The following is a 20818-nucleotide window of genomic DNA, read 5'->3' as shown; positions in this document are numbered from 1 at the left end:
TTTTTTGTTTTTTGTTTTTTGTTTTTTTCTATTTTTTTTAAAACAGTGATACCATTTGGCCTTTAATGCATGTAGTTCTTCATTGTGTAGGATTGCCCCTTGTATTCATGACCCCTGCCCAGTAAATACAGGGATCACTCTTTAGTAAATGTGATGGTTTCAACCTACTTGAGCAAGGGAGAGGCAAGCAGTGCTGCTCCCACTTGAGAACTACTGCCTGGGTGTCCTTGAGGGTAAGGGTAGAATTTTTTTTGTCTTTGAGTCTGCTTGTTGACATGCAGTAGGCTTCCAGAACAAATAAACGAACAAACAAGGTAAATATGAATGAGTAGTGTATTGTCAAGTATATCTTATGTTATCTTAACTCTGCTTTATTTACTAATTTTTTTAAAGTTTGTAATTTGGGGCGCCTGGGTGGCTCAGTCAGTTGAGCATCCGACCTCGGCTCAGGTCATGATCTCACAGTTTGTGGGTTCAAGCCCCGCATCAGGCTCTGTGCTGACAGCTTGCTCAGAGCCTGCAGCCTGCTTCAGATTCTGTGTCTCCTTCTCCTCTCTCTGCCCCTCCTATGTTCATGTTCTGTCTCTTTCTTTCTCTCAAAAATAAATAAAAGTTAAAAAAATAAATAAATAAAAATAAAGTTTGCATAATCTGTTTACTATTTTTGGATTAGCAGATATCTAATGGATATATGCTTTCATGTGCTTATTTACATTAATACTTTTTCTCTAAATGTAGTGGGATAATTTTATCTTCATAAATTATAACTTTTTTTTTCTTTTCTAATTTAGTAAATGTGAATTATCAGGTGATGCCACTTACCCTTCAAGTAGGGAGACCATACTTCTGGTTTGTCCAGCAGAATCCTAGTTTGTACCTGTTATTCTGGTATAGTTTTTAATAACATCCCTTTCACTTTTAGAAGGGTCCTAGTATATGACCATTCTATCTTAAAGCTATGAGCTACTGCATATATTTCGAATATTTAGATTTTTAGATTATTTTAAAGTTGAGGCCAATTGTTTTCTCTTCGTCTGTGGATAAAAGAAAGTGTGAAGCTAATGATACTTTTCTTTCCAGCCTTCCAGCCAGAGAACCGAATAAATGTTCCAGCTTTGGATACAGTTGTCACTCCAGATGATGTCAGATACTTTACAAATGAGACTGATGACATTGCTAATTTAGAAGCAAGTGTGCTTGAAAATCCATCTCATGTACAGCTTTGGCTCAAGCTTGCATACAAGTATTTGAATCAGAATGAGGGGTAGGTCCACTTCTGATCTTTGTGTCAACTGTTGCACATTTATATTTTTATGTTTGAAGTGTATTTTATCTGTGGTAATCACATTTACATCATGGAATCAATGAGGTCTTTGTTTTTTGACAAAACCAGAAGCAGTGTATTGTTTAAAAGCTGTTAGAAAAAGTTTAAGGTTAGATCTTGAGTTGTGTGTGTGGCTTAGTGTGTGGGTAATAAATTAGCCACAGTTTTTAACTCCAGTAGGCTCTTATTTCAAAGCAGGATTAGTTAAAACAGTATATTCTGAGTGGTGCAAGGATTATTGTTTTGTTTTGTTTTAAAGTTAGGCACGTAGTGATAGTCTCTTAAAATTATGGTAAAATCACAATGGAACAAATTAAGTTTTATGTTAGTTTTTAATTTAGAGATTTAAAGCTTGTCTAGGAATATCTAAATTCTGATGAATTGGCTTTTTTTCTGTGGGTGGTGTTACATGTATTCAAATAAGGTAAATAATAATTTTTCTCATAAACCTGTTGCGTTTTCTAACTCCAACTTTTTGATACTATTAATAGGAGTAATCTTTTATTATCAGGAATAGTCTTTTATTACTATACTTGAAAATTTATAATTCAGTTTTTGAAAGCTATTTTGAATGTCAGAAAACTTGGTATAAAAGCTTTGTTAGTAAGGCAGCACTGAGGGATGCTAATATATCACACATACCTGAATATGGTGCTTGTTTAACTTGCCTTGTGTGTCATTTCCATGTTACTGGGGTAAGTTATAGTGTTTTCTTTTCTGACTCATTTACTGAGTGAAGGCCAAAAGAACTGTACATTATTTTATGAATAGGATCATGAGACAGTTATCTTCTTCAAGAGATAGCAAGCCCTTGACCGTTGAAAAGAACTGTTACATTGAAAGCTTTGATATTTTGTGCTGGCAGTAGCTGGCCTTGAGGGGGAATTGTTTAACTTTTCCCATTCCCAGACCAGAGTAACTCATAAAAGGTATTGCTAAATATAGACATAAAGTACATTTGAAGTTGATAATCTAAGGGTTTTATAACAGTGGGGTTTTTTGTTTGTTTGGTTTTTTTTTTTTTTTTTTTTTGGTAAATGCTCATTGAACATCCACTTAAAAAGGAATTGTTAGGTCTGTGGGAAATCAGGACCTTTTTTTTTTGACTGATGTGATTTAAAATCCTAATCTACCTCCCTTTGTCATAGGTCTTTCTAGCTTCTTGGTAGGTTCCAATAGAAAATGGAACTTTAGGGGCACCTGGGTGGCTCCGTTGGTTAAGTATCCGACTTAGGTCAAGTCATGATCTCATAGTTTGTGGGTTTGAGCCCCGCATTGGGCTCTGTGCTGACAGTGTGGAGTTTGGAGCCTGCTTTGGATTCTGTGTCTTCCTTTCTCTCTGCCCCTCCCCTGCTCGTGTTGCCTCACTCTCTCTCAAAAATAAATAGACATTAAAAAAAAATTTTCTTTTTAAATGAAACTTTAAAGTTGACTCATTAGATCAGCCTGATTTAAGAGTATCTTGAAGTATTTTTTAAAAAAGATGTTCCTGGTTTTTTTCTTTTATGTAGGCTATGTTCAGAGTCCTTAGATTCTGCTTTAAATGTTCTGGCTCGAGCTTTGGAAAACAACAAAGACAATCCAGAAATTTGGTGCCATTACCTCAGATTGTTCTCAAAAAGAGGAACCAAGGAAGAAGTGCAGGAAATGTGTGAAACAGCTGTTGAATATGCTCCTGACTATCAAAGTTTTTGGACTGTGAGTAGAATAGATAGCATAGTGTATGTGTAGGTGTTATTATAATTCTTTGGATCATTTTAAATATTGATGCATAGCTTAATAAAGTCATATGCTTTATCTGCAGGTAGATATAATGACTTTTCAGTGTCCTATAACTTCAAAACCACTCATGGGTCAGGACTAAATTTAAAATAAGAAGATAATATGTAGTGAAGGGGTAAATTTTCTTGTTAACTTTATTGGTAAGGAAAAAACATAAACGGTTTAAAACATTTTACACTTACCTATTCATTGGCAGTTTTGGTTTGGGCAACGTGAATTTTTTTGTAAAGCACCTGAAAAAATATTTTTTTAATTTACTGTGTTCATGTAACATTTTTATGAATGTCAGGAAACATTTTGGTCTTTTTATTATCTATCCTCATTACTTAAGGAAATAATCTTAATCTGTAAATTCATACTAATACTGAACTTTACCATGATACAGAGATTTGGTGAAAAAATGAGTCCTTTATTCTCTGAGACAATGGGATGTTTCCTACCCATGCTTAAACTTAAAATTATAATTAATCCACTTGTAGAATGAATATTTATTAATATCTGAACTTTTATCAGCTGAACTCAGCAACCATAAGTTTTAGCTAAACTTTTAGATAAATCTATTACCGTGAGATCTATCATTTATTTGCTAACTGAAATTCAGAACAGAGAGATTTGGATAACATGCTATCCCTTAATGAATGAACTTGCCACTCTCTCCTAACTCAGGTACCAGATAGGTTTGGACAGTGAAAGATGCTTGATTTTTGACCTGGAGCTTGTGCCAAAGTTAATGCTATTGATCGCCATAAGATTTTATAGGGTGTGAAGTTTTTCCTTAAAGTTGTTTGGTCTTTAAGGGGTCTTTTAATTTCTTAGGGCTTTTTAATTATTTTGCTACATATATCTAATATGAATGCTGTTCTCAGAATTTGTGTACAATATTTATGTACAAAATTTGTGCTCATACCTGAGCAATGTAAATAGTACTTGACCAGCAACCTGAAATTTCGTAAATTTGTCATGGTCTTGCTGCCATTATTTTGTTGATTCAAGGAAGGGAAAGATGAATTTGCTTCAGTGGTAATTCTAAGTACATCTGTATTATTTTAGTTTTCATTTGGTTCTATACTCCAACTTGTAGAATGGGAAGTCTAGGATATGGTACTGGAAGATGGTTTTGTTTTTGTTTTTGTTTTTGTTTTTGTTTTTAAGTAAGCTCTGTGCCTAACATGGGGCTTGAACTCAAAACCCCGAGATCACCCGTTGCCTGCTGTACTGACTGAGCCAGACAGGTGCCCCAGAAAGATGGGTTTACACGTATTTATAATTATCCTTTTTGCAGAAATTGAAGATTTAATATGATATTTAATGAACTGTGGAAAATCTGTAGCTTTACAGTTTATTTTTATGAAGCAGGATTAATTATATGAAACCCCTTTGGGCAGTTTCTGCACCTAGAAAGCACCTTTGAAGAAAAGGATTATGTATGTGAAAGAATGGTGGAGTTTCTGATGGGAGCAGCCAAGCGGGAAGCATCAGATATTCTGTCCTTTCAGCTCTTAGAGGCTCTCTTGTTTAGAGTTCAGCTGCACATATTTACTGGAAGGTGCCAGAGTGCACTTGCAGTTTTACAGGTAAACATTTATCATAGCATTTAATTACATTTTATAGAGAATTTTTTAAAGGTCTGAAACATTACAGATTAGCTGTTTAATAAGCACACAGGCTTTAGATTTGAATCCTTGTTTTGCCACTTATTATCAGTAAGTTGTATAGAGTTGGGTCAGTTTATGACTGTTTCCTCATTTGCTTAGTGGGGATAATGCCTTTTTAAGATTATTTATGAGGTTTAAATGAAGACGTATGTTAAGTACCCACCAGAAGAAACTTCAGTATTCAGACAATAAGGAAAAAAAATTAGTCCATAGTGAAAATCTCCTATATGGGTATGGTGGGTCTTTTTGTTTGTTGTTTTACTGTTTTTGTCTTACTAGATTTTGAATGTCGAGACACTAAAAATGTACAGATAAATTGAATTTTTTTCAGTAATTAGCTTATAAATCTTAGCACAGGAAAAATTATATTAATCTGTATTGACATTTCTAAAGAGTTTTTTCATTAAAAAAAAATCGGCAGCTGTCAAATTTTGACTTAGATATTTAAGAACCACTCCAAAGAAATACGACCTTTGTATTCTTCTTTGCCCTTACATTTGAATCTTACTAAGAATAGGAGTCATTATTTCTAAAAACATAGGCTATTTTTTCATTTTACCTAGAATGCACTGAAATCAGCTAATGGTGGAATAGTAGCTGAATACCTTAAAACAAGTGATCGATGCTTGGCATGGCTGGCCTACATACATCTTATTGAATTCAACGTTCTCCCTTCAAAATTTTACGATCCATCTAATGCCAATCCTTCAAGAATTGTCAACACAGAATCATTTGTAATGCCATGGCAAACAGTTCAAGATGTAAAGACTAATCCTGACATGTTGCTAGCAGTTTTCGAAGGTAAGTGCAAATGTTCATAAGTTATTTAGAACATCAACTTACCCCTTATTATGATTCTTCATAATTAATTGGAACAAATTTGTATCTACATATTTCAAGCTGTAGTTTAACACTTTAGTATATCAATGCTTAAAAGATTAAGGGTTGAGTCACATAAGATGGACATTTGGCATCTATGAAAGCCAGGAACTATATTACCTTAAATATTTTTTTTGATTGTGGCTAAATATGTAGATAAAACATATTATGTAGGTTTAATGAGTTGATTGAATAAGAGAACCAGGTAATTTTTTTAAAACAATCCATCAAGGTGATAGTTAAAAGGTTATATCGTCTCTTTTCAAGTAACTTATGTTTTCTTCATTAGTCAATGAGTTTGGGTATTACCATATGCTAAATGGTATATCAGCTATGGAAAACAGTTAAGGACAAAGCTTATTCCCTTCTAATAGGAAGTATGTAGCCTAGTCACAAGATAAAATTTATCCATTTGATACAGTTATTAAATGTATGAGACCATGTAACTGTATTGGTATATGGTCTAAATTCTGTGCTTCAGAAGAGACAGAGATTTGTGATTTATAGAATTATATTGTGCAGGTCATAACCCCAAAGGAGAGAGCTTATTGTAGGTTGGCATGATGAAAGAAGTCTTTGCAGAAGAATTAAGACTTGGAGCTGGACTGTGAAGCTGATTCTGTTGTGACATAGTTGGCTTCCACAAAGATGGGACCCTGGTCTTATTTGTTCTGTATTTCCCAAGGACCTATAATGTCTGCAGCATACTAAGTGCTTAGTAAATATTTAGTGAATAAACCAAAGAAAAGGAAGGAAAAGCAGGACATTCCTGTTAAGGGAGGTAAGTTAATAAAAAGCAACAAGTAGATAGAAATTGGTGCAGTGGATTTGAAGGGAGATTAGAAGAAGGGAGAGTTCTTATCAAAGCAAGAGTTTTATGCTAGAGAACAGTAGAAATTAAGTTCGGTAAGTGGAATGATACCAGATTTTCGTGAACTTTGTAAGTGGTAGACTTGATGACAGTCAAGGTTCTTGAAGAAAGGAAGAATGTGCTGAAGAGGAATGATTTGAAAGGTATGAAGACCAGAAGCTGATGGCCATAAGTGAAGCACAAAAAACAGAACCTGGGAAAGAGGGAATGTTTATTGGAGACATTTGAAGTTCTCACATGCAGAAGTGAGGGAAATAGAGAAGAAATAGTCAAAGATGATTTCAGGGTTTTGAGGCTGGGGGAAAAAGTGTATTAATAGAAAACAAGTAAATTTGGGAAGACTGATTTTGGTAGTAGGAGTAGTATTTGTGAATGGTAATTGGCCATTCAAGTGGAAATGCTTACTGGCAGAAGGAAATAAGGAAGTGGACCTTAAGTGGATGATTATGGATAGAAAAATGATTTGGAAGTTATTAATGTAGGAGCTACTATATTATAAAGTGCTTCACAGTTTTTAATGTGCTCTTGTGGTAAATTTTTTAGTAGTTGAAGCTATGAAATATTTTCTCTGAGAAAATGGAAACTTAAGACTATAGCAGCGGGGTGAAGGAGAAGAGTCAATGAATGAGACCAAGAGGACATGTAAATAAACTCTTGATAGCATAGGGAAGAAAAAATTGAGAAGAAGAGGAAGAACATTATCAAATGAGAATGAAGCAAGTGTAGTATTGGCCTTTAGGTTTGTTTAGATGATTTTTGTAAGTGAACGTCAGAAGTGCAGTTTCAGAATGACACTCTATCTGGGAAATCATACTACCACTGAGCAAAGGAGGAAATGGTAACAGCTGTGCAAAGTAAAACAGTGAACCATTCTCTAAGACCCAGCAGGATCAAGTAAAGGACTCTTTACAAGGGAAACGTGTTTTGAAGGAATAAGGAAAGGATCTAGTTTAGGGGAAGACAATTAAATGGCTGTATAACAGAGAGCAAGACCTCTTATACTCCTTTAGGGAGTTTGGAGATACCTAAAAATACCTCTGGAGTAAAGATGAATAAGATTATGGTCAAGCAAAAGGGTAGGCCACCATGTTGTATTAGTCTCCCAGAATTTAAATAACATAGTCAGATAATTGATTTTATGTTTGATTTCTGTTATTGTGATGTTTTTGGATAGATGCGGTGAAAGCTTGCACAGATGAGAGCCATACTGTTGAGGAAAGAGTAGAAGTCTGTGTTCCACTTTACACAAACATGATTGCTCTGCACCAGCTTCTAGAGAGGTAAAACTTAATCAACAAGCAGTTAACTGTGCGTTAAAAGTTGATTTTTTTTCTCATGTGTTTAGACATGTTTTTTTGTTATTAAAGGTATGAGGCTGCAGTGGAGCTTTGTAAATGTTTATTGGAAACGTGTCCCATGAACTGCCAGTTGTTGGAAGCCCTTGTTGCTTTATATTTGCAAACAAATCAGCACGACAAAGCCAGAGCAGTGTGGCTTACTGCGTTTGAAAAAAATCCTCAGAATGCAGAGATTTTTTATCATATGTGCAAATTCTTCATCCTACAGGTAAAAAAAAAAAGCCTCAAAATTCTTAAATATGTTTTTGTGTTTCACATTTTCTTATTCATCCTTTAACATGTTTCAGGCATCAGCCTCTCCAAGGAGCTTTTCCTGGTCCTTTTTCCCTTTGCAGACTGTGTTATATATTCCTTCTGTCTTTGCTATAAATATTCTGTGTATACTTCTGCCATTGCCCTTATTATAGTGCTTTGTAATTTTGTTGATAGCTGCTTTATATACTCTACTCTTTGAGGGCAAGAATCATGTCTTAACCAGATTTAGAGCTTCCAACACACCTCACACAGTGCTAAACATGTAATAGAAGCTTATTAGACAATTGGTGGATATGGTATACCGGGTGTTAAGCTGTTTAATGGTTAGTTGACTTTAATTGGAGATCAAAATATAGAAGTTCTCTCTACCTCCACCTATTCAAGAAACTTAATCTGATCAGTGTTTTTTTTTTTTTTTTTTTTTAAGGGCTTTTTCCTCCCTTGAAAAGAATTTTTTAAATGTTTATATGTTTCTTTTTGAGAGACAAAGGCAGGGTGGGGGGTGGGCTGTGCAGAGAGAAAAGGAGACAGAGAATCCCAAGCAGGCTCCATGCCGACTTGGGGCTCGAACTCAAAAATCATGAGATCATGACCTGAGCCTAAATCAGGAGTCAGACGCTTGACCAACTGAGCCACCCCGGTGCCCTCCTCCTTTGAATGATATAATTAAACACTGTAAGTCTAATGTATATCCTTCCTCTCTTTTTAAAAAATAGAATCAAGGAGATAATCTTCTTCCATCTTTGCGGAAATTTATTGCATCCTTCTTTAAACCTGGGTTTGAGAAATATAGTAACTTGGATCTGTTTCGGTAAGTTTGTAGAACTCTTGACTTATAGAAGAAAGAGAGTATAGTTTAGTGGAAAAACTACATTTTTTTGTGTGGGTTGATTATATTTTAGACTGATGTAAAAAAATACTTGAGCATTCTTATAGAACTATTATGAGGGCAGTAGAACTTAATAAAAATGGAGAAAAGAGGTAATACACATTCCTTGGAGTAGAGACACTAACAAAGGAAGGCTTATATTAACATCATGGTGACTCATCCTGCTTTTAATTTATTATTGTTCATTTTAGTACTTAATACTATAGCAGTGAATTATCGGAGACAATCTCAGTGATTTCTGAAAAAATGAATTTTAATTTATTTGGTGAGCTCAAGTAGATGTAAATAATATGCCTTTTACTTTTTTTTTAAATCTAAAGAGAATTGCTCTAGCCTCTGAAATATTGAGTGGGAAGCTTTCAGGCAATCTTTTTCAACCACTTTCTCAGTAATTTCCAGAGAGCTCTATATTTACTGCCTTTGCTTGCTTAGTTGTGAATTCTTACTCTAACAATAATAGGAGGCCACAGCCAATCCTGAGGAATTACTTCTGGGTGGACTTCTCTTCCCTTCCTCCCCATCCCTCTAGGGGTCAGCAAAGTTGTTGTTTTTTTTATAAATATTTATTTTAAAAAAAAATTTTTTTTTTTTTCAACGTTTATTTATTTTCGGGACAGAGAGAGACAGAGCATGAATGGGGGAGGGGCAGAGAGAGAGGGAGACACAGAATCAGAAACAGGCTCCAGGCTCTGAGCCATCAGCCCAGAGCCTGACGCGGGGCTCGAACTCACGGACCGCGAGATCGTGACCTGGCTGAAGTCGGACGTTTAACCGACTGCGCCACCCAGGCACCCCTATAAATATTTATTTTGAGAGAGAGGGAGTGAGAGAGAGCACGCACAGATGGGGGAGGGTCAGAGAGAGATGGAGAGAGAGAATCCCAGGCAGGCTCCACACTCAGCTCGGAGCCCTCAGCGTAGAGCCCAATACAGGGCTTGACCCACAACCTTGAGATCATGACCTGAGCCTTTGGCCCAAGAGTTGTATGCTCAGGTGTTCCACCAAACTTTTTTCTTTTCTTTTCTTTCTTTCTTTTTTTTTTTTTTTTTTTAAATGTTTATTTTGGAGAGAGAGAGAGAGACAGAGCTTGAGCAGAGGAGGGGCAGAGAGAGAGGGAGATACAGAATCCGAAGCAGGCTCCAGGCTCTGAGCTGTCAGCACAGAGCCTGATACGGGGCTTGAACTCATGAACCACAAGATCATGACCTGAGCCAAAGTCAGATGCTTAACTGATTGAGCCACCCACCTGCCTCGCAAACTTTTTTTCATAAGGGCTAGATAGTAAATGTTTTAGGCTTGCAAGCTGTGTGGTCTATCACTTCTTGTTACCTATGCTGTTTAGGAAGAAAGTAGCCATAGACAATATATAAATGAATGAGCATGGCTGTATTCTAATAAAACTTTATTTACAAAAATAAGTTTGCTGATCCCAAATCAAACAGCATCAAAAAGATTATTTTATGATAACATACTCTATCATTTTATGTTAGGAAGAACTGAGAGAAGGAAGACCTAAGTTGAATATCTCCTAAAAATTTTTGTTGTAGAAAATAGTGCAGATAAAATTTTGGTTTTAAATATGTAAGTCAAAAGCTTGCAAATATTTTTCTTTTCTTAGGTGCTTCCTCTGCTTATCCCACAGTGTAGCAGTGTTATATGAAAACATTTTCTAAAAGTAACCCACATTTTGTTAATTCAGTGGTCCATCTACCCTAGAATATCAGTTTTACTTGAGATTTGGCAAAAGTTGGGGTCACTATTCTTTTCCTAGACTTGAGTCTTTATGTCTATCCTCTTATGGTAACCAGTTTATTGACATAGTGACTTTAGTATTGTTTCTGAAATTCTTTCTGCTCTATTACATCTAGATTAATATCTTACAGTTAATTACGAAAGAATAATTTAAAATACAAAATAATGGAGAATAAGTAAACTATCTGTAAGAAACTTAGAGATTGTTCAGCTTCCTCATGCTGACTTTGTCTCTGTCAAGTTAGATTGCTTTAATGTCTCAAACTTAGGCACAGGACAGATCTAAAGCTAAACTTTTTACAGACTTGCTGGTTCTGATCTTCCCTTGGGCATGGAGGTAATTGGTTTAGCTTAAAAGAAGATGCTGCCAGTTTCTGCTGTGGTAACTAATCAAAGATCTTCAGATCTTCTTGATGTCAGCTTAATGAAGGAGACTGAATAACTGTCAATAAAAATTTGGAAAGGGGCTGCCTCCTAATAATCTTCTATTGTTTACTAAGTCACCTTGCCTTATGAAATGTTTCATGGTAATAGTCCTAATTCATAATACACCAAGAGTTACAAGGAAAAGGTATCTTGTGCTTAGTTTAGACAATACTGAAGACCTTATTTACACAGTGTGCATTTTTTGTTCATTTAGGAAATCTTTTTTGAGTCAGTTATTAGGAGAATGGCAGTAGGTGAGATAGTTGTTAGCATTGTCATACTTCTTATTGATGTTGATAAAAAAAAATTTTAATTTATAAATAGAGTCAAGATTTATTTAATACGGTAAGTCGATGCTCTTAATAGGTTCAAAATATTTTTTTTTTATTTCATGAGTAGAAATTGTGAAACAATACTAAGAATTTTGTATGTGTTGTAATATTTACATGGAGTTGGGTTCTATCATTTCCCTTTCTATGTAACTTTTAATAAAAAGACAGAACTAGATAAGGTAATTTTAATGTGTTTCAAATCAATTTGGAGATTAGTAGATAGCCACAGAAGTTAACCAGGGGATTTTATTCAGTGTACTGAAGTTAGCTTAGGGATGGAGTCTTAAACAGATTAGATTTGAAGTCGTCTCTTCTTAACCTCAGTTTTCAGTTGACAAAACTAGTATCCTTAGAAGTCAAGTGATTAAATGACAGTAATACAGCTAGTTAAGGCCAAGTCATCAGCAGGATAATAACCTGACTCCTAAATGTCCTGTTTTTTTTCTCTTGCTTATGGTTCCTCCTGCCCTCTGCCTCCATACAGTTTCTCTAATCCATTAAAACTGAGTTCCTTGAAATAATTTTTTTTTCTTGAAATAATTTTTAAATCCAAGATTAAATAGTTACACTAGATTGTCATTGTTGAGGTTAATGTATTTCCTTTAAAAACATTGTCCCTACAGATGTTGGTAAATGTACACAAAAATTCAGATATATTGGGGAGAGACCTAAATTAGTGAGAGTCAAATAGATTTCTTTACTGATTGACTTCATAGAATCTTTAATATGCTATTAAACACTCTGTTGTGGCTTTTTATAAGAGTGCGCTATAATTTTCAGTATTTCCCAGTTTTACTTGATTATGGACCTCTTTTGACAAGTACCTTATGGACCGATATGTTACCGAATACACTTTGATATATCTAAAAGGCTATGTGTGTATATGTGAGGAAGAGATTATTTTCAGATATCAACTTTTATAACTCTTAAATAATTTTTTTTTTTTTTACAAAAATGTATAGATTTTGTGGAGAAATTTTAGATACATAGTAATCTCATTTGTTCTCTGTTTTTAATTAGATGATTATGGTGGTTTATTTAATTTGGGGCTGGGGCATAGAATGAATTCATTTTTGAAGAGTTACTTGTGTAGGTATAAAATAATAGACTGTGTGATGCTAGAGATGGGACCAAAGCAGTATGGTATACATGTGAAAATAAAGTATACTTCAAGGACATTTAAGTTGAAACAGAGGTCTTTTTTGTTTTGTTTTGTTTCTGTTTTTCTTAAGTATTAGTAATCCATGTGTGCATAGGCATAATTTCCAACAGTGTTTTTTTGTTCGTTTTTTTCCAGGTATCTTTTAAATATCCCAGGACCACTTGACATTCCAGCCCGTTTATGTAAAGGGACTTTTGATGATGAGTTGTTTAACCACCAGGTTCCTTATTTGTGGCTGATTTACTGGTGAGACATTATCTAACATGGAGAGAAATGTTGCATATTAGGCTTGCATTTGTTATTTATTACCAAATTGTGTTAAAGTTAACTTGATGCTAAAGTCATTGAAGCAAAATTGAAGGGACATACTTTATACATTATTAAAGGTTTATACATTATTAAAGAAGAAACATCAAAAGAAGAATTCCATTCTAATATCTGTGATGTTTAAATATATATTGTCATTCCTTTACTAATCGAAGTGAGCTGTAGACATACATTGTTTTCCTTCATTTTTAAAACAGCCTTTGTCATCCTCTTCAATCAAGTATTAAAGAGACAGTGGAGGCATATGAGGCAGCATTAGGGGTGGCCATGAGATCTGATATAGTGCAGAAGATTTGGATGGAGTAAGTTTAGTTCCTCTTAATAAGAATGGGATTTGGAATAAGGGGATATGGTGGGGGGAAAGGGGTGATCAGTTTTCTGAGTGAGAGACTCGCTGCCTTAATTATTCTAAATTATAATATTTTTCTTTTGGCAGTTATCTTGTCTTTGCCAATAATAGAGCTGCTGGATCCAGAAACAAAGTCCAAGAATTCAAATTTTTTACTGATTTAGTGAATAGATGTTTGGTTACAGTCCCTGCCCGATACCCCATTCCTTTTAGCAGTGCTGATTACTGGTCCAACTATGAATTTCATAATAGGGTAAGAACTTAAAACTTTTTTCTTTAGATACTTGTACAAAAGAAGGGGACTTGGAAAAATGACAGTAAAACTCCTGTTTTTTATCGAGAGCTTTGTAGGACCACTTTCCTAGCATTTAATGTTATTCTTGACCGTGTTTCCTGCTTATCTCTTAAATCTAGGAACAGAGCCCTTTAAGGTTCAGTTAAGATAAATGTGTATTTTGATTCTTATATTTAAGAAAAATTAACATTGAAGCAAAATTGAAGAAATGTTAAGGTTTAATACATATTAAAGAAGAAAGATAAAAAATGTAATTATAATAATATCTAATGTTTTGCTTGATTAGTTGGAAATTCACTGAATGAAAAATTCCATAATGTATAGTGGAGCTACTTTTTTTTGGTTAATACTGTGTTAAGTGAATATAACTATACATAGGGCATAAGAAAGCTGAAATTAGATGTTGTTTAGAATTTTAATAGTAGAATAGAACTAATGATCTATTTATAAGGTTATTTCCGTATAAGAAAGGAAGCAAAGGTTTGTTTTAGTTTCTTTCCAGAGACCCCTTTTATTCAGTGCAGTGTAGGCTAAAATTTCCTATTAAAGCTCCATGTAGACTAAAACATATATGTATTCTATTTTTTGGTGGGATGGTTTGTTGCTAATCGGGATAACCAATTATTATGCTTTGTACTTCTATGCCATTCTTTATCCCAGGATCTCAAACCACTTTATGGACATTAAGTCATTTACACACGGGCATTCCATGAGCAAGATGTGGCAGGTATTATTAGTCCTATGACTTGCCCAGCTATACAGCAAGTAAAGGTAGACTCAGGAATGAAAACCCGGACTCCTGGCTTCTTGTCAGTGTTCTCAGTCCATGGCTATCATCACTAGATCATATTTCCTAATTCATATTTGGAAAGTCACTAATATAATTAATGGTAGGAACTGTAACTCACAGCATCATACATTATTATAATTTATACATTCATGTCTTAAAGACCATTTTGGTTTTCTCATTAAAACATTTAAGTAATTGGATTTCACATTTTGTTGCATTTATTTTCCCCCCGTCAACCTTTCCAGGTTATTTTCTTTTATTTGAGCTGTGTTCCAAAGACTCAGCATTCCAAAACCTTGGAACGGTTTTGCTCAATTATGCCAACTAATTCTGGACTTGCACTGAGGTAAGAAAAAATAAAATTCTTTTCAATCTCAGCTCAGTATTATATAGCTCTTCATATAAAATTATTCTTAAAAACGTGACTAAAAGTAGTCTGTCCTTTACTATTTTCTCGCTGATATATACTACTTTAATTTCAGAGTTAAGCAATATACAGCTTCATATAAAAGTCAGTATAAAAATCTGATAACTTCAGAAAACTGCAGGTTTTAAGGGGCATATAATTCAAGTAAAGTTCAGTTGTGTCCCTAAGCACATACCATCTGTCCTTAGCACATGCATAATAAGCAATAATCATGTTTTACATAGCAAAGAAATATTACTTAAGAGGTTTGTAAAGTGTTATTACAAAGATAGCAGCCAACTGTATATATTTTGGTTATTATGACTTGTTTTCATATATGTCAGTTGCTCTCAAGTATTAACATGCATCAGAATCTCCTGGGATGTTTGTGTAAAATACAGATCCCTGGGGGTGCCTGGCTGGCTCAGTTGGTAGAGTCTGTGACTCTTGATCTCAGGGTCATGAGCTCAAGCCCCACATTGGGTGTGGAGCATTCTTAAAAATACAGATTCCTGAGCTTGAGCCCTCAAATCACATTTGAGAAACACTTATGTACGGATTTCATATATTGAACTGGAGATTTCTGAGCATCTCTTTGTAGTTTCTCTATTCCGACAGAGTAAACTTATTTTCACTGTCAAGAATTGTGCTTTTTAATTCACAATGGTACCCTACATGCTAATGCCTTGGCTTGTACTTGTGCAGTCATTCCCACTGCATTGTGTTGTGTCTTATGTTTCTAAGTTTGTTTTGTGGATCATAAGGTACCTAAATTTATCAAATATTTCCTTATGTGTTAAAATATTTACACTCCACTTAGCCTGTGTGTGGGAAAATGGTATGAGGTTGAAAAAAATTTGAAGGTCTGAGGCTGCAACAAAAGTAGTGTTTCATAATAAAAATTCTTAGTAAACATTCTAGTCTTTGGAAGCTAATACAGAAATTTCTATTATAAGGCATCACCTTTGGTAAAACATTTGAAAAATATAAAATGTAGTATTTTGACTAGTTTCTGTTATGATAGAATTATAGGCATTATAGGAAAGGTAGTTTAATTGTTGGTTTTGTTGGTAATGCTCCACTTCTGTATTTTGATAGTTACTTCCTTGTGATCATTCTTGTCTTTTTTTTTTTTCAGAATAGAGAACTTAATAATTAGTCACTGTACTTACATTTTAGCCCAAGAAACATTCATATTTACGTCTACTCTGTTTAATAAAGAAAGAAAAATACAAGGAAATTGCATTAATATATCTAGTCATTATAAAAATTTTGGGGGAGGGAGTGCTTGGAGGGAATGCTTTAGTGTAGGAGTACATGGACCTTATTCTACTTTATTGAACATGGCATGGGTCTTGACTGGGTATCTTGCTAGCTTGCTTATTCCTGTCCCGGGGTGATTTTTGTAAGAGGTATTCTAGAATCACGTGCTGAATAGCCTTGAGGGAATTTAACTGATCAAAAATTGTACCTCATCAAACATTCTGCTCATAGAGCACATTGGGGGTTCCCTACACTTACAGTGCCTTGTTCATTTTCCTGAATGTGCTTTGCAGGCTACTTCAACATGAATGGGAAGAAAGCAATGTTCAGATTCTGAAACTTCAAGCCAAGATGTTTACATATAATATTCCAACATGCCTGGCCACCTGGAAAATGTAATGCAGCAATCATGTACATGTTTTTATAGCTATTGCTTTTATTTGTAAGGTTTGCTCCAGACAGGTAAATCTGAAATGACATCTATGTTTTTTTTTCCTGGACAGATCTCTACTCTAATTTAGATTTGTTTTTGTCACTTGCTGAGGTTTTCTACCAAGAGTAAGGGAGTGCTCGTTAACAATTGCTTTTAAAAGCAAAAATGGGTAGAATTTGAATTTTTTTTTTTGCGGCAGAACATTTAGGTAACATTTAGTAGTGTTATCAAACAAATCTGTTATACACATTTTAAGACCATCTTTTTTTTAAATGTGTGGGTTTCCCTCCCCCCTTTTATAGTCTGATGTCTTTTTTTTTTTAAGCTATTAAGAGTGCCAGGTGTTTTTACTAGTAATTATGAGTATTTTTCATGAACGTTATTTATGTTCAAAACACTGGTCTGCTTAATTCTTGTAAAGTTGATAAAAATTGTTGAATTTTTCTTTTCACTATAGGTTACCCTCCTTGGAAGTTTAGCCTGTTACTTTCAGGAAGTTTTGTACTCAGATTCCCACAGTCAGTATTCTGCCAGTGGTAGTATCTCATTTCGTTCAAAGATATATAAATTTTTCTTTTCCCTTTTCTATATTCCTTTGTTTTTTCTTAGAGCCATTGCTGCTGAGATTGTTCTAAAGGGACAAAGAGAGGTAAGCTATGATTATCAGATGAGTCACTTTGTTTTTAAGCTGTTCTGCCCCTTTTGTTGACTTCTCAGTTTAAAAGGATTAATGCATAGATGTTACCATGCTAAGAACTCTAAATGTTTGGAAACTTGAAAACCCAGTGTAACCGTTTTGTATTTTGTGAGGTCCCAGTCAAATAATTAGGGTTATAAAGGTGTTTTTCATCATGTTTCCTGATGGAATTGTGTGTATATCTATCTTATAGGTCCACCGTTTATATCAGAGAGCCTTACAGAAGTTACCTCTTTGTGCATCACTGTGGAAAGATGTAATGCTTTTTACCTTTTATTTCATCTTGAAGTTTTCCTATAAATTTTCTGCATGTGCCATATCCATTGATGTGGTGATGCTCAAAATCTAGCTAAGTCTTACTTCTGTGCTTCCCTGTCTTTTACAGCAACTCTTGTTTGAAGCATCAGAAGGAGGTAAAACTGATAACCTGAGAAAACTAGTTTCCAAGTGCCAAGAGATTGGAGTCAGCCTAAATGAGCTCTTAAATTTAAACAGTTACAAAACAGAAAGCAAGAATCACTGAACACTGGGTGCAGTCAGTTCTAAGTCCTTATAATAATTGCCAAAATTATTTGAATGATCCTTCAAGATTAGGCTGATCCCTGGCTAAGGTCTGCGTAAGGCAGACAAGCATTTTACTGATCATTTCAAGTCCCCTACAATATCCTATCCTCAAAACCGGAAGCAATGAACATGACCCTCTTCGGTTGGATAAATGAACTTCCTGTTTGGCCTACTTCTAGGCCCTGCCAGATTCTCATAACATCATGTACGTAAGTATAGTTCCTCAAAGTGACTGACATTTATTTTAATTTTGCTTTGGTTTTGTTTTTATTTTTTACTTTCCCCCTTTTCTTTACGTTGTGCTATTCCTGATTCACTTGACACACTCTGATGCCTGAGAGATTCTTGTTGGGATTTAATTTCCAGGGCTGTGTTTACAGTAAAAACCAGGCAGTCCCTTTTAGTTCTTCTTCTTTTAAACCTTTGAGATTCTTCATTTCAGGATTTAAAACTTAAGCAGTCCATCTTAAGGAAAGTGTAACTGCCATGGCCACAAGTCTGCTAGTTGCACTTGAATGCTCTAACAGGGTTGTTTATTGCCCTTTCTACGTTCTGGACTCCTTGCCGAGACTGTTTAACTTGAAGATTAAAGAAACTATTGCAAATGCCAGTGCATCAGAACCTAAGAGTGGTCAAATATTATGTGCAATTTTTTTGTAAAGAAATTTTAATTTATAATAAAGTTTAACAGTTTAAAGAACAGTTAATATTTGAACTGCTTTGTATTGAAATACTACTTTGTAGTATTAAAATTGTTTATAAACAAAATATTTTTAATATAAGTTAACTTTTTAAAAAACGTTGCTGTCTTTATTCACTTTTCACACACACATGGTGGGAAAGGGTTCCAATACGAGATACGGATTTTCACTGTAATTATATCCTAGCCTGCTTTCCCATAAACATTCCAATGACTTCTTGATTTATGAGAAGATAGGTTCTGTTCTGTTTTGAGGACAGTAGCAGGTTTGCATTACCTTTAAATTCCTCGTTCTCCGAACCCAGTGTTTAGAAAGTATCTCTCAACTGTAGTTTGAATGAGTTGCTTAGTGACATGCTCTCTTATGTTGAATATGATTATGACCAAATATAGAGGAGACTTTGGAGGTCTTTTTCCTAGTCTATAGTCGGTTGTTTGCACCTGGTAGAAAATTGGTTAATGATACACACACACACTTTCACAAATCGGGTTTTATAGCTACAATTCAATCTGATTACTGGAGACAGAGCAGCAGCCCCATGAAATAGTAGGCAAATTTGTACACATGTGTATTTGTATAATGCTTAGTAAAAATAAAATCATGTTTTGAGGCCCAACTGTGTGCCTACCAGACGGTGCATATTTGGTAGTAAGTGCTCTTGGGTGAGGTCAGGAATGAAACCCACTTATCTAGTGTCTTTCATTAAATCAAAAGAGGCTAATTGATTTTTCTCTAACACCAAAGAAATTTGGATGGAAGACAGTAATCACAGAGGGGTGTGTTCCTCCATTGTATGCATTTAACTGTTTAACCCTGAAAGCTTTTCCTGCTCTATTTGGAAACCATTGTTAGGTGCTTAGAAAAAAATTTCCAGTCTGTCCCCTCGTAGTGTAACAGTTTTGATGTTAATTAACTGAAATGTCTCAGTTTTTTGCAGACAGTGGTAAGTCTTGAACTTTTGTATATTCTTAAACTTACCATTTGTTGCATTAACAATTCATCAGCAGTAACTTTTATCTCTTTTTAAAAAAAGAATACTTTGCATTGGTGCATCAGCTCCATGGTCCTGCCATGCAGGCTATCCGCAGTGACAACTCCAGGAGTCGCTGTTACACTGTGCATAGTCATGCGGAAGACCTAGCATTTGTTAAGCAGCTGTTTCCTTTTTGATCAGTTGTCCTACTGCTATTTAAAATCAAGAAGCTTGGGGTACCTGACTGGCTCAGTCAGTAGAGTATGCGACTCTTGATCTTGGGGTTCTGAATTCGAGCCCCATGTTGGGGGTGGAGTTTACTTCAAAAAATAAAAAATGGGCACCTGGTGTCTCAGTCGGTTAAGTGTCCAACTTCCGCTCAGATCATGATCTTGCAGTTTGTGGGTTTGAGCCCCACCTCGGGCTCTGTGCTGACAGTTCGGAGCCTGGAGCTTGCTTTGGATTCTGTGTCTCCCTCTCTCTCTGCCCCTCCCCTGCTCTTGCTCTGTGTCTCTCTCTCTCTCTCTCAAAAATAAACATTTAAAAAAATTTTAATAAAAAAACGTTTTTAAAAAGTAAAATCAAGAAGCTATTGTATAAAAATTATATTGCTTTTAAGATACCTCTTATGTCACCCTTTCTTCCTGTCATTTTACAAACTCCCTTTAATCTCCCCTCCCCCCAAAAGCAAGTACTGCTTACAAGTGAGGTATATGTTTTGGTCATCCTTCTGTATTTGTTTTTATCAGTTTTAAAATTAAGTACTTTCAACATATAATAATTTGAATATTAAAACTCAATAAACTTGATAAAGGTTTTAATAACCTGATATTAATAACTTGACAAAGTTACTGTGGTAGCATGAATATACTACTTAACATACCGTATGACAAAGTCTTTGGGCAGAGAAATGGCCTACCGTCAGGAAAGGTTAGTCATTGAGAACTGCAGTTCTTTGCACTCCCTTAGTCCTACCGGTGGGGGGGGAAACACAAAAGAGGCATTTTAGGCTTTGGGGCTTTATCTCTGATAAAGGAAGTGGTGTGGCAGATTGCGGTGTATTTTTATGTGTTTTTCTTCATTTTAGAGAACAGCCTAATATTTCTATTTGCCTTTTAACGGAAAGTGGACCTTGTAACATTGTTGTCACTGGATTATCTAAGGCGGTTTGCTTTCAATTAAAGGGCATATAAACCTACATCATAAAGCAAGCAAGAATCTCCAGGTGCAACATCTAAGAGCTAAAGGCACTAAGCAGACAAGCAGAAGGTGATTAAGACTGACAACAAATGTAGAGAGACTTTATTGAAGATTGTAGTTCAAATATTTATTTTT

At 35.0% G+C, this 20818-nt stretch overlaps 1 protein-coding gene across 1 annotated transcript in view; it reads left to right on the top strand.

Moving 5' to 3' along the window:
- ZFC3H1 (zinc finger C3H1-type containing) overlaps window positions 1-18511 on the top strand; it is a 54331-nt gene extending 35820 nt beyond the window's left edge. The window contains exons 21-35 of the mRNA XM_047067384.1: window positions 1081-1264; window positions 2836-3022; window positions 4492-4680; window positions 5325-5562; window positions 7686-7791; window positions 7879-8077; window positions 8841-8935; window positions 12821-12931; window positions 13210-13314; window positions 13449-13614; window positions 14692-14792; window positions 16409-16510; window positions 17158-17197; window positions 17439-17501; window positions 17631-18511. Coding sequence (XP_046923340.1) covers window positions 1081-1264; window positions 2836-3022; window positions 4492-4680; window positions 5325-5562; window positions 7686-7791; window positions 7879-8077; window positions 8841-8935; window positions 12821-12931; window positions 13210-13314; window positions 13449-13614; window positions 14692-14792; window positions 16409-16510; window positions 17158-17197; window positions 17439-17501; window positions 17631-17768 — 2024 coding nt within the window. The 3' untranslated portion in view covers window positions 17769-18511. The remainder of the gene's footprint in view (window positions 1-1080; window positions 1265-2835; window positions 3023-4491; window positions 4681-5324; window positions 5563-7685; window positions 7792-7878; window positions 8078-8840; window positions 8936-12820; window positions 12932-13209; window positions 13315-13448; window positions 13615-14691; window positions 14793-16408; window positions 16511-17157; window positions 17198-17438; window positions 17502-17630) is intronic.
- Window positions 18512-20818: the final 2307 nt, after the last annotated feature.

This window comes from Lynx rufus, unplaced genomic scaffold, assembly GCF_022079265.1.
Source record: "Lynx rufus isolate CCGP_SWC_20201006 ecotype Redwood Valley unplaced genomic scaffold, mLynRuf1.p SCAF_7, whole genome shotgun sequence".
Lineage (NCBI taxonomy): Eukaryota > Metazoa > Chordata > Mammalia > Carnivora > Felidae > Lynx > Lynx rufus.
This window is presented reverse-complemented; position numbering and strand designations above follow the sequence as displayed.